The 12,904-nt window shown below is 42.1% G+C and overlaps 1 protein-coding gene across 1 annotated transcript in view; it reads left to right on the top strand.

The window, feature by feature from the left end:
- SHISA6 (shisa family member 6) overlaps positions 1–12,904 on the top strand; it is a gene marked incomplete at its 5' end in the record, with an annotated part of 271,566 nt that overhangs the window by 14,980 nt on the left and 243,682 nt on the right. The window contains one exon of the mRNA XM_011359132.1: positions 6,143–6,303. Within this exon, the coding sequence (XP_011357434.1) occupies positions 6,143–6,303 (161 nt within the window). The remainder of the gene's footprint in view (positions 1–6,142; positions 6,304–12,904) is intronic.

Genomic DNA, 12,904 nt, shown 5'->3' on the forward strand with positions numbered 1-12,904 from the left:
TTTTGAAGATTATATAATATGCATATAAGAGTTTAACATAATTTCTGACACATAGTAATTACTTAATAAATGATAGCCTTTAATTTTCCAAGCAGGCAAGACTATGAAGCAAAGTTATGAACAAGGTCTTGTTTATTCTTTTTATTGTTTAGGGGAATCATTTGCTATTTTAAGAAAAACTTCATGTCTTGAATGCAGGTGGTAGCACATCAAAATGTTGACTGGGCTTGGTCCCTGGTGTCGAGATAACTCAACACTTAGAGAAATTCAAACATACTTTCATTTTCTTGGGACCACTGACAACATTAACCCAGGTTTTAAGCGAATAAATTATTGGTCTTGACCTGAAACACTCATTTACTAATTGTTTCTCCATGCCCAAATATTAACTGGCATTTGCTAAATTAGCAGATCCAGATGGAGAGACCAGGATGATGTGTTCAAGCTGCAGATTCATAGGAATGTGAGATGTATGTGAAAGGCAGTCCTAGTGAGCAGAGGGGCATCCTGACTCAAGTCATAAGCCCTGGGTTCAAATTTATGTTCCACCATGTTCTAGTCCTAGGATTAGTCTGTTTCTTCTTAAAAAGTGGGGTAATAATAGCTACAAAGGTCACAGGGTTAATATGTACATCACACTGGATAAGGCAGGTAAACACATTTAGAAAGTGTTAAGTACTAACTAAATATAAGATGGTATCTCAGTTATGTATATCGTTAGTATACAAACAACGAGCACTGAAGAACACTAAAGTTTCCTGGCCTGAATGATCAGAATGACTGTTTTCCCTGCCTGCTCAGATTTGCTGCCCAATTAACTTACTCTCCCCTGACTGCCACCATCCACAAAAGCCAAGGAAGCCATGTGTCGAAGGGAGTGGTGAAGCAAGGCAGTTTTATACAGATAATTCAGGCAAAAAGCATTCTTTTGTTTGATATATCCAGATATTGCAGCAAAAAATGGCACTGGAGGAGGAAGGGATTGGAACAAACAGAGAAATGAGCAAGATAGTTCAAGTTCTTAAATTAGACACATCTGTGGTCGGCACAGAAGGGCTGGTGGAGGCCCGCACTTAGCTAGGAACCTGTCCTCACTCCTCACTTGCCTATCTCTGTCTCCCTCTGATTCTCTTTCCCTCCGAATGACTCTAGCTTTCTGAATCACTTTCTTTCTCTGAATTGCTCTTCAACTGTTTCTCATTTTCTCTCTTGTTCCTTTTACCTACTTGTCTTGGTCCCTCTACTTCTGTCCCCTCTTCTCTAGCTGCTTGTCTGTGTCTCTTTCTCTCACTTCCTCATCCCTGAATCTCTCCCTTTACCTCTCTCTGGCTCTGAGTCTCTGACTCGCTCACTCTCTTTCCATCTGTTGGCTGCATTTCTGTCCTCTCTCCACCTGTTTCCTTCTCTATCTGCTTCTACCTCTGTCCTTCTGTCTCTCTCCTCTCTCCATTTGTCACTGTCTATCTATCCCTCTCTCCTTTACTTCGAAGTCTCTGCCCCTCTATCAGACCTGAAAGCTGCCACCTGCTAATTTAAAGAATCCACTTCCCTGTTCCTCAGTGACCAATTTTCTTTCCTGCGGTTAGAAAGTAGCTCAGGCCTTAACCCATTTCCTCCGGCGTATCCAAATTAATTAGGTGAGACTGGGATCGCACATTTCAGAATTAGAATAATATTTATCAAGCACCCTGGAGAGAAGGGGATGGAAGATGGAGAGGAACAAGGAACAGGAGTGAAGAGGGAGGTCACTGAGCTGAGGAGATGAGGGAGAGGAAGTGTAAGTTGAGGGAAGGGGAACTGGTGGAAGGGTTTGCTCCTGAGGACACAGTGTCTGAGAGTTAGGGCCACCTTTCTAGTTGCCAGAAGGCACGGGGAAAGGATAGATCTTGGAGAATGGTGTTCAGGAGTCAGGGAAGCCCATGGGAGTGAGTGGCCACCCTGGCTACCATGTTCCTCACTGGGACTGCACAGGGCAGGGTCCCTGCCCCCAGATAGCCTGTCTTTTCAGGAATACCTGCCCTAGCATGTCCCTCCTCTTGGGTTGTGCAGACCCAGCTCAGCTGAGCCAACTGGGCATTGTATCCTGAAGAGAATACAGTGCTGGTTATTACCTTCAGGTGGAGACAGCCTGGCAGCAACTCAGCTAAAACTCATTCTCCAGCAGCAAGCCACATCCAGGCATGCCTGGTATCCACCTGATGTCTTCACAAAGGTGTCCTCCCTTTACCCTTCAGTTCTTGGGGCCTGCATCCTGCAAGGTTTCTCAGGAGATGGGCACCAAGAGTCTCCCCATCCAGGGAGAGGTGAACTCAGTTTGAAAATCTCTTTGCTACATCCTCCTTGGCTGATGAGCCCTGGAGTGAATGTACTCTGAAACTGTCATTTATACTGTCATTGTGGACAAAAGTGATGCTGGGCTGAAAGCCCCACAGAGGCTGGGACAGGGACCATCTTCTTTCCTTTCTCTGCTTATGTAATATAGCTGGGAAGTGTGCCAAGACCTGAGGGTACACTAATGGCCTGAACAGACAAGGCTCCCTCTTTCAGAACATTCATTTCTATGTCCCCAGCTCCATTGTGTCCCAGAGCCTAGCCTAGTGTTCGATCTTTGGATGGACTGCTCAGTAGATACCTACGGAACTAGATTGCATTGAGCCTTAATCAAAAACCCACTTCATCTAGTGCTGTGTAGATGTAGATCAGTGTTTCTCAACCCTGCCATTATTGACCTTTCAGGCCATATAATTCTTTGCTTTGGGGGGAAGAGGGACCTGTTCTATGTAACATAGGAGGTTTAGCAGTACCCCTGGCCTCTAGCCACCAGATGCCAGTAGCATTTCCCTCCCCAGTTGAGATTGCCAAAAAAGTCTTTGGACATTGCCAAATGTTTCCTGGGGGACAAAAATCACCATGAAAAATGACTGATGTAGATTCAGCCTTGGCCTACTAAAAGCAGTAGACTTAACCACAAGAATCCATACTCCTTCATGTGTACCAGACAGGTAAGATTCCTTATAAGAATATGGGAGGCAAGAAAAAGAAAGTAAAAGAATATAAACTTTTCCTTTTGTAATAGCAGCTTTATGAGATATAATTCACTTAGCACAAAATTTATTCTTAAATTTTAAAATATACGATTCAGTGATTTTTGTACATTTACAAAGTTGTCTAACTGTCACTGCCTAATCTGGACATTTTCTACAAATAGAATCATACAACATGTGGTTCTTTGTGACTGGCTTCTTTCACTTAGCATGTTGTTTTCAAGGTTCATTCACATTGTACCATATATCAATTTTTCATTGCTTTTTTTAAGGCTGAATAATAATAATCCATTGTGTGAACACACTACATCTTGTTTATCTGTTCATCAGTTTATGGACACTTGGATTGTTTCTACCTTTTGGCTATTATTAATCATGTTGCTATAAACCTTCATATACAACTTTTGTGTGGATATATGTTTCATTTCTCTTGGGTATATAAACCTAGGAGTGGAATTGCTGGGCCATATGGTACTCGATGTTTAACATTTTTGACGAACTGCTAAACTGTTTCCCAAAGGGCCTGCACCACTTTGCATTCCCACCAGCAGTGTATGGAGGCTCTAATTTTGCCACATCCTTGCCAACATTTGGTATTACACTCGTTTTGGTTCGAGCCATCCTAGTGAGTGTGAAGGGGTGTCTCAGTGTGGTTTTCATTTGCATTTTCCTGATGGCTAATGATGTTGAGCTACTTTTGATGTATAGCTTCTTTGGAAAAATGTCTTTATTTCCTTTGTACATTTTTAAATTGGGTTGTTTGTTTTTTCAATTGTTGAGTTTTAAGAGTTCTTTATATATTCTGGATACAAGTATCTTATCAGAAATATGATTTGCAGGTACTTTTTCTCATTCTTACATTCATTTCATTTTCTTTTTTTTCATCTTTCATTTTCTTGACGGTATCCTCTGATATAGAAAAGTTTTTAATTTTGATTAAGTCCAGTTTATCTATTTTTTTCTTTTGTTGCTTGTGCTTTTGGTGTCGTATCTAAGAAACCATTGCCAAATCCATGACACAAAGCTTTACTTCTATATTTTCCAAGAGTTTATAGTTTTAGCTCTCATATTTAGGTCTGTGATCCATTTTGAGTTAATTTTTATATATGATGTGAAGTAAGGGACAAATTCATTCTTTAGCATGTGGATATTCAGTTGTCCCAGCATCATTTGTTGAAAAAACTGTTCCTTCCCCATTGAATGATCATGGCATCCTTGTAGAAAATTAATTGACCATAGATGTATAGGTTTATTTCTGGGCTCTAAATCCTATTTCGTTGGTTTATATTTCTGTTATAACTTTTAGCTCACATGGTAGGAAGGTGTCTTTGATAAACAGTAGGATAAAGGAATTAAGTAACTTGCATGCATGTTTGGTTAAAAAATAAAATACTTATCACATTTTGAAATTAGAAAGGATCTTGGAAGTCAGTTAGTATAAACCCTTGCTTTGCTAATGGGGAAAAAAGATTAAAATTTAATTTTAGAGATTAACAAATCTGCCCAAAGGTTTAGTTTATTAGTGACAGAGCTGGGATTAGAACCTAAATCTCTTGACCTTTAGGACAATGCTTTTTACTTATTCCCAGACTCTGAGCCTCAGGTCTCTGACTCAGACCACAGGCCTGTCTGAATTTCTTTACCAAACTGGCAAGCTTCTGTGTTCTCCCTTACTCCTTGGTCCACTAAAGTGAATGGAGGTGATGGCCAAGTGTTTGCTCCTTCTTTACCGCCTGAGAGAAAGAAAGCCAGTGAGGGGAAAGCATTTGGAAAATCTGAAATTGCTGTATAAATGTCACTGAATGATAAGATTGCCAGCTTGATGCTCTTCTCCCAGGAAGGTTCAGCATGTCAGAGGCAGCATAATGGAAGAAAACAATTCAATCTCAGACAACACATTTTTAAACTGCTAGATTGTCACTTTCCAGTGGGGCAGAGTACGGGAGCTGGAATCCCACTGTGAATGAAGCCTTTGGATAGGCCAGGCTGGCTGAGAGCAGCCTTGGCGGCATGGTGCCTTGCCCCGCCCAACACAGGGATACCCTGAGTAGATTGAAGAGTCCTTGCCCAGCTCATGCAAAACAGGGGTTCACTCAGACACGGGGAACCTGGCCCTAAAATTACAATATCCAGATAGTGGTTTCTTGTGACTTGTCCACACTTATCTTTGCTTTTTCAGGGTATCCTGTCATGTCTCTGTTTTCCATCAACACTGCCTATCTCATGTGTCACACCCACAGAGGGAGTCCTGTTTGAAACCAGGTTGACAAGTGATTTCCCCTAAATCGTGAGCCCTTAGAGGGCAGGTGTTGTATCCTATTTACCTCTGTCTCTGCAGGGATTGATGCATGCTGAGTCCTCAATAAATGCAGGTGTGTTTGTTGAGCCTAGGTGTTGAGTGAATAAAAGCTACTCTCTTGGGGTAACTGGGTCCTTGCAGAGGGGCTGGGTGTCTTCAGGGGCAGTAGCATCTCTGCACATATCCTTCTTCCTGTGCGTTTTCCTCTGTGTTTGTAATTGCTCTCTCCTTTAAGCTCCACTTGTGTTCCCTGCCTCAACCATCCATGTGTTTTTTTCTTTATCTTTTTATCTGTACATCCTGTCTTTGCAGCTAAATCACACCTTTCTTTGACAGTGGGAGCTGTGTGCTGTACTTGCTTGGGTCACCAGTATAGAGCACATGCTACTCGGTTATATTTTTCAGTGGGGAAGTTAGTCCCCTGATATTAGTAACCTGCTGCTGAATTTGAGGCCAGTAGTGTCAGCCCTTCACTGCAGTGGCATTCCGCTGGCTGGCTGATGTAGATATCTGCCTGGAATTAGGGGCGGATTTGGGGTAGCCAGTCTTTTGAAAGGGCTCAGAGTTCCTTGATGCGAAATGAATTAAATAAACCATAATCAACGCCTTTTAGTGCCTGTACCCTCAGGCATGGCAGCATCTACCCTGTGTTCCCCCTGAGACCATCCCCAGATGAAGCCGTGACTACTGAGAACTGAATGCTGTGGCTCGGTCTCCAGTAGCTCTACATGTTACAGGCCCTTTGTGGCCATGCACACTTGCTTAGTGAATCTCACTGTATCATCTCCTCCTTGTTTAGGGCTCTGGCCGACATCTTGAGACAACAGGGACCAATCCCCATAGCACACTGTGAAAGAGAAACAATCTCGGCTATCGATACCTCCCCCAAAGAGAACACGCCAGTCAGATCGTCCTCCAAAAACCACTATACCCCTGTGCGTACGGCCAAGCCGACTCCAGGTAAGTGCAAACTGATGGCTTTGAGTCTTTGCTGCGACTGGTGAGAGGTTTCGATAATGTCGCTGCTCTGATGGGGCATGTCTTGGAGCCTGTGCTATGGGTGACTCTCTAATGGGCATTTGGGCTTGTGAAGGCCTCTGGAGACTGTCCTCCTGGGGTGGCATTGGCATGGGACAGACTGCAGCCATTGAGTGTTTCGGCTGGAGGACAGCTGTTTATTTATGGCACCTGTGATTTAGTGCATGGCCGACGTAATTCTCTTACCTAAAAGGGAGCTTGCAGCAGCTGTGGTGGAGTACCATCACCCACTTGCTCATGTGAGAGAAGGCTAAACTGCCTAGGGTGCTAGGCATGTGACAAGAAATTGCTGCAGTTCATTGTAGAGACTGCTAACTATTGGAATCTCAAAAAGTACTTTCAGAAGTTAGGGATTGTGTCTGTATTATAGGGTGATCCATTCCTGTGCTCTAGAGATTGCCTGGATAAATGATGAGTCGTCATGTAAGAGCAATATACCTTCTACTCTTTTAATTGACTGTCACTATAATCCTAGGAAGGAAACGGAGCAGGGCTTATTTTCCTTGTTGTATGGAACAATAAATGAAGCTCAAGGAAAGTTAGTGACTTGAATAAGGTCACTAAGGTGTTAATAATAATAATACATTAGTAATGACAATAATATAACTTCACATTTCTTGGGATCTTGTTCTGTGCCAAGTATTATGCTGAGCACTTTACATGTATTTTCTTACTTGTTTTTCATAGCAATCTTAAAAATACTTCTATTGTCTCCTTTTCATGGAAGGAACAGAAAGGTTTAGTAATGTTCCAAAGGACACAGCGTTGTAAGGGTGAAAGCCAGGATTTAAACTGAGGCATAAAGGTAACAACCAGTAGAACTAGACAACCCTAATATCCTAACCCACAGGGGGACATGAATCCCAAGTATCAGAGTGGACAGTATCCTTACGACTACAAATGGGGTAGTTATTTCTCATTGTGACCATTACCAGACAGCCTAGTGCTGGCCCCAGTCTCTCATGCAGCTTCTGTTTTGATACTTGGTTCTGAAATCTTCCCATTCATTACCCTTTTCAAAGGATGGGCTATAATACGTTCTGAACTAAACCTGCAATAAGGATATGCGACCCCTGGGTGGCAGTAGGTGGGTCGTAAATTAAAAATTACAGTGAACATGCTGCTGAGATCAAATTTATTTTCCATTCATTCTTGAATTTTCTTAAATTTTATTAACTCAGAAATCACAAACTTGACTTAAGGTAATAGAGTTAAGTCTTTTGAGAATTTGATAAAAGTTGAGGACATTCTCCTTAGAAAAATATACATATATGTGAATATATATGTATTGATCCAACATTTTGCATAGGATTTAAGAGGATTCACAGACCCTTCCAAAGTTAGAGATCTCTGATTTAAAAGTAAAGATAAGACACCCTTTTTTTCAAAAAGTCTAAGATGCATTTTAGCCTTAATATCATAAATGCTTAAAATATAAGTGATGGAAGGAATCTTGGCAAAAACATCTGGGCCAGTAGTTATCTACCTAGCTGTACATTAGAATCACCTGGTGAGCAGTTAAAAGTGCAGGTGTCTAGACCCCACAAATTAACCAGAATTTGGAGGGATCCATCAGTATTTTTTAAAAACCTGCCCAAGGTGATTTTAACATGTGAAAGAGTGAAGAACCACTGGTCCAGATGGATTCTTTAATTTTATGAATGAAGTCACTGAAAGACTATTCCAGTGGTTCTCAAATTTGGTTGCACGCTGGAATTACCTGGGGAGATTTAAAAATTAAGGGTACTTTGGCCCCAACCCTCAGAGATTGTGATTTAATTGATGTGAGGGTGTGGCCTAAGCATGGAAAAGTCTGTTTAGAGCTTCCCAGGTGGTTCTAATATGGAGCAAAGTTTGAGGATCACTAGGCTATGGAAATTATATAAAGGCACCATTATAACTAACCTTTATGATTATTGATCACTGTTGAATCGAACCTTGGTATTTTAACCATCTTTGAGTAGGTCTTTTTTGTTTTCCCAAAGATTCGTGGTTTGAAGTCAGGCGCATCCAGAACCTTGTCTGCAGTTCTGGAAATTCTGGTCACCTGGTATCCAGAGCACCCCTGGGAGTTTACCTCTACCCCTCTCTGCTCCGATTTCTCTGTCTCATTCACAAGCCAGATAGTTTCCAGCCACTGAATCTGGATTGATTAAGTAGACAGTCTTAATTTGCCCTTAGTGACCTTCACTGGACAGGAAGATTTGTCTTATCTTCTAGTTTCTAGTTCATCCTTTCTTCTAGTGATCTGAGAAAGAAATAAAGCTAATATGCTTCACTCCCATATTTGAAGAAATCCTTTCTTGTATTCTTCAGATTGGAACTCTTCACTTTGCTTTTAGAGGTGGGAATTTTTTTTCTGGCCCAGAAAGCACTTAAATTTTAAAAGCAATTTTGTAACAACCCACAACATCCATAGCTTATAATGGACACAACTGCTTTTTCAAAGAGCTGATATCCTTTGCCACAAAACATTGCTGTTTGAGCAGAATTTAATTAGAATTTTGCCTGTGTTCAAAACTGACTGTGATTTTTCATTCATCAAATCAAAGCACTGATCATAAGAGTGTGGTGGCAAGAGTCTTTTAAGGGGATCTTAGGGAAGATATCCAGAAATACCAGGGGGCATCATAGCATATGAGTAGTTTTGCTACTCAAAAGGTTGTCCATGGACCTGCCTCATCAGTATCATTTAGGAGTTTGTGAGAAATGCAGAATCTCAGGCTCCACCTCACCTGCTGAATGAGAACCTACATTTTAATGAATCACTTAGCAAATAAAGTTTGAGAAGCACTGGAAAACATGGGCTGTAAAATATATTTCTTCAGTTTGTTTTCTGGCCCTAACCATTACTATATGTGTGATCTCGGGAGAGTTTCTTTGCTTTTCTGAGTATTTTTATCTGCTCTCGAGGTTAATAGTACCTGCTGCCTAGAGTTGTTTTAAGAACGTAATGAGTTAAACCAATTAGAGCACTTAAAACAGGTGCTTGCATGTGGCAAACACTCAGTGTTAGCCGTGACTGGGCTAAGGGAATATATTTACCACTCACAGCAAATGAATCAAAACTGAGAAAAGCAAAGGCGCTAGTTTCCTTTGACCAGACGGGGTCCGTGGGGGTGTGTCTGAAATGAAAGATCCTGGACCCAGGCCTTCCTGTGCTTGGCCCCTGTCTTTGTTGCATACTCTGAGGATGAAAATGCTTTGTAGAGCTTTGTTGGGTTCTTGAGTGTTGAAAGCACATGTTTGGCTTGTTTAGGAAGTGAAGTGAGGGTCCTGCCGTAATGATAAAAACAATGATACCATGAGTGGCACAAGTGCCATTTATGGAGCACCTACTGTGTGCTGAATACTCTGTTAGGGATTTTATTTAGGATAGAGAGTGGATCCTGTGACATTTCTTAGGTATAGGGGCTCCTATTCCTGCAATACAGAAAACTCCTCTTTCCTTCAATAAGAGATTTTTATCCTAACTCTTCCAGAAGTATCTTTCCAACTCTAAAAGGAGCTTCATAATGGATTGTCACTTTAGAATTAGAAAATCAGCAAAGCCCGCTCTATCATCAGCTGGAGGAAATAAATATTTATGCCCCAGCTACACACTACTGTGAGTTGTATAAATGAGCAGTCAGTCATCCTGCTTCTAGTCAGAGCTGTACACTTTAATGGCAGACTAAAGGAGCCAGAAGACATGACTCTCTAAGCTTTGTGGAGACCAAGAATAAAGGGTGGACAGCTGACACAGGGGTGCTCTGTCACAACCCTGCATGACCTAGTCTCTCAGTGCTCCCTAACCTCAGAGTATTGCATTCTGTGTCTCTCGCTGGAATCTAGATGCCCTGTCTTCATGCCATGCATGTTCTTGCCTCAGGATATTTTCCTCCTGTTTGGTGGCCGGAAACTTTCCAGCACCAGATGTTCATGCTGTGAGATTTGATGCACAGATAGCACCACCTTTCCTAACCTCATTCGCTCCTGTTTGTCCTCTGCTTTCTTTTCTTCAGAGCACTTACACCATCTAACATGGTATATTTGCTGGTTTGTTGCTTTATTGTCTTTGTCCCTATAAGAATGTAAGCTCCGTGCAGGCAAGGGTTTTGTTTTTTTATTCACTGTGATATCCTAGACCCAAGAACATTGCCTGGAAGATCATCATAGTAGCTCAATGACTATTTGTTCGAGGAATGAATGAATGAGGGCACTGTACTTTACGTGGATGAATGTAGGAGTTAACATGTAGGTATTAGTTAGAGCTGCATGCTGAAGAGCTCCCATCCAAGCTGTATGCCCTTTCTGTAAGAGTTAGTGTAGAGTCAGTCACTTTGACAGCCCGGTAGGCTGCTCACCGGTGGTGAGCTGAACTGGAGGCCCAGGTTTCCAGTGTCCAGGTTTCTCACCAAACCCAGTGCCTCTTCCCTCTTGTCTGGGCTGACCCACAACTCCAGGGCTCAGCTCAGCCAGAGGCTAGGATCTTCACTTCCCTGGCTGGGCTCAGGTTGTAACTCCAGAGGCCCTGAATATTATGCTTACTCTTTCAAGAAAGACTCCTCTATAGTGGTTATAGAAGCCCAGGCAGCTCAGATTCCCTGTTACTAGGAGTAGGTATAGGGCTACAGGTGAAGCCAGAAGATCTGAGCCATACACTTGAACTTTGAGAAACTTCTAGTCGACCTCGGCCCCTAATGAGAAATGGGATTTTCTTTTTTCAAGTATCTCTGTGAGGAATAGGACCATTTTATTCTAGAAGGGGCTGAAATTGATAGCCTCATAGGAGTTTAGAGCTTTAAGGGGATGGTGAGATCATCAGACCCAGCCTGTACTTGGTCTTTGAGGAAACTGAAGCACACAGAGGTCGCCTCAGTGAGAGATGGTAGTGCCAAGCCTTGGCATCCAGGCTTGTGTTGGAGTTGAAAATATGGTCTGTGTGCAGCTACACAGACTTAGGTGTGAATCCTGGATTCCCTCTTATAAGTTTTAGGACTCAGTCTTATCTCACTTCAATTCCATGTCTGTAAAGTGGGAATAATTAGCACCCTCCTCAAAGGGCCATTGAAAGAGTTGAATGAAATAATCCATGCATTTTAAGGGCTTGGCACTGGCTTGGCTCAGAGTTCATCTTCAGTAGTCAAGAGCATCATTTCTGTTAGCAGCTGCATCTTCTCCTTCTTTCTCTACCTATTCTTTCCCCCTTTTCATTCTTCCTGTTAACTCCCACTGCTTCCCTCTGCCTACATTCCTTTTCAGTTTCCCTGATTATATCGATCCATCCCTTCTCTTGGGAGTCTTCAGCAGTGACTAGTTCTCAGCTCCTCTGTTAAAGTGTGTACTAACTTAGCCTATAGTGGTCCTATCTTTTAATTTTTGTTACCTCTTTCTTGGCCACCCTCTATCACTTCCAAGTTTTCTATTGGCAATAATTTCTTTCTAAATACATACCTATTGTTTGGGTAGTGTCCCAGCAGGCTGCCATTGGCCTTTCCTGAGTGGAGTCACCTTACTCTTTGCCTAGATGTTAGGTTATCCTCATTCCCGTAATACCATGCCCTTTTTTTTTGCAGCCATTGTCCTACAGGTCTTTGCCTGGAGCTGACCTGGGGTGAACCAAAGACCGAACACAGCAGCCACAGGAGGCAACCACTCTGACTGTTGGCTCCTTACAGGGTACAAAAAAACCTGGAATGTTCACTAAGTCAAGGCTGGTGGAAGAGAAAATGTATCACTGATCCTTGATGACAGGGACAATGTTAATTGATGCTTATAGTTAATGTGGAGTACCAGGAACACTCTATGTGCTTCACCATATTATATCAGTTAATCAGCAGACCTCTGTGAGGTAGTGTCATAGTTATCTTTATTTTACAGGTGAAAAAATTGAGGACAGGGAGATTGAAGACCTTGCCCCAAAGTCATATACATATAGTCATTGGTAGAGAGAGGATTCCAACCTAAGCCGAGGCTAAAGCACTATGCTATTGAGCGTCTTTTCTCTTATTAGTTCCTTATACTTCATTTCGTGTTAAACATAAACAACAGGATATTATTCATGTCAGCTTCACAAAGAGTCTGTCATTACGTTTGACCCAAGCTTCAGACATGGAAGCATTTACTCTTCGAAGCATCTAAAACTGATTTTTGTCTCACTGTTTTTAAAAGACAGGGTAATTAGGCTAAAATACACTACATATTACTCTGTCTTCCCAAATAGTTTACGATGAGCTTATCATGGGCTTGATGCTGTGCTGGGACACGGGGGTCCATAAATGGAGCCTTGTCAGCCCTGACCCCATGATAAAGTGTTGACAGGCATGTAGACATCCTCACATAGTCAATGAATGGTGCAAGTGCAAAGGAGGGAGTGGGAAACCCACAGAGACCAGGATGCTTGAGTTGACCTTGAAAGATGCCCAGGAATTCAACAGGCTGAAAAAAGTGGGCAGTGGTATGTGAAAAAAGGTTCAGGCAACCTGCCAAAACCACAAGGATAGTAAATAAAGTCTGGAAGGAACGTTTTTTGAAAGGGATG

This window comes from Pteropus vampyrus, unplaced genomic scaffold, assembly GCF_000151845.1.
Source record: "Pteropus vampyrus isolate Shadow unplaced genomic scaffold, Pvam_2.0 Scaffold44, whole genome shotgun sequence".
Taxonomy (NCBI): domain Eukaryota; kingdom Metazoa; phylum Chordata; class Mammalia; order Chiroptera; family Pteropodidae; genus Pteropus; species Pteropus vampyrus.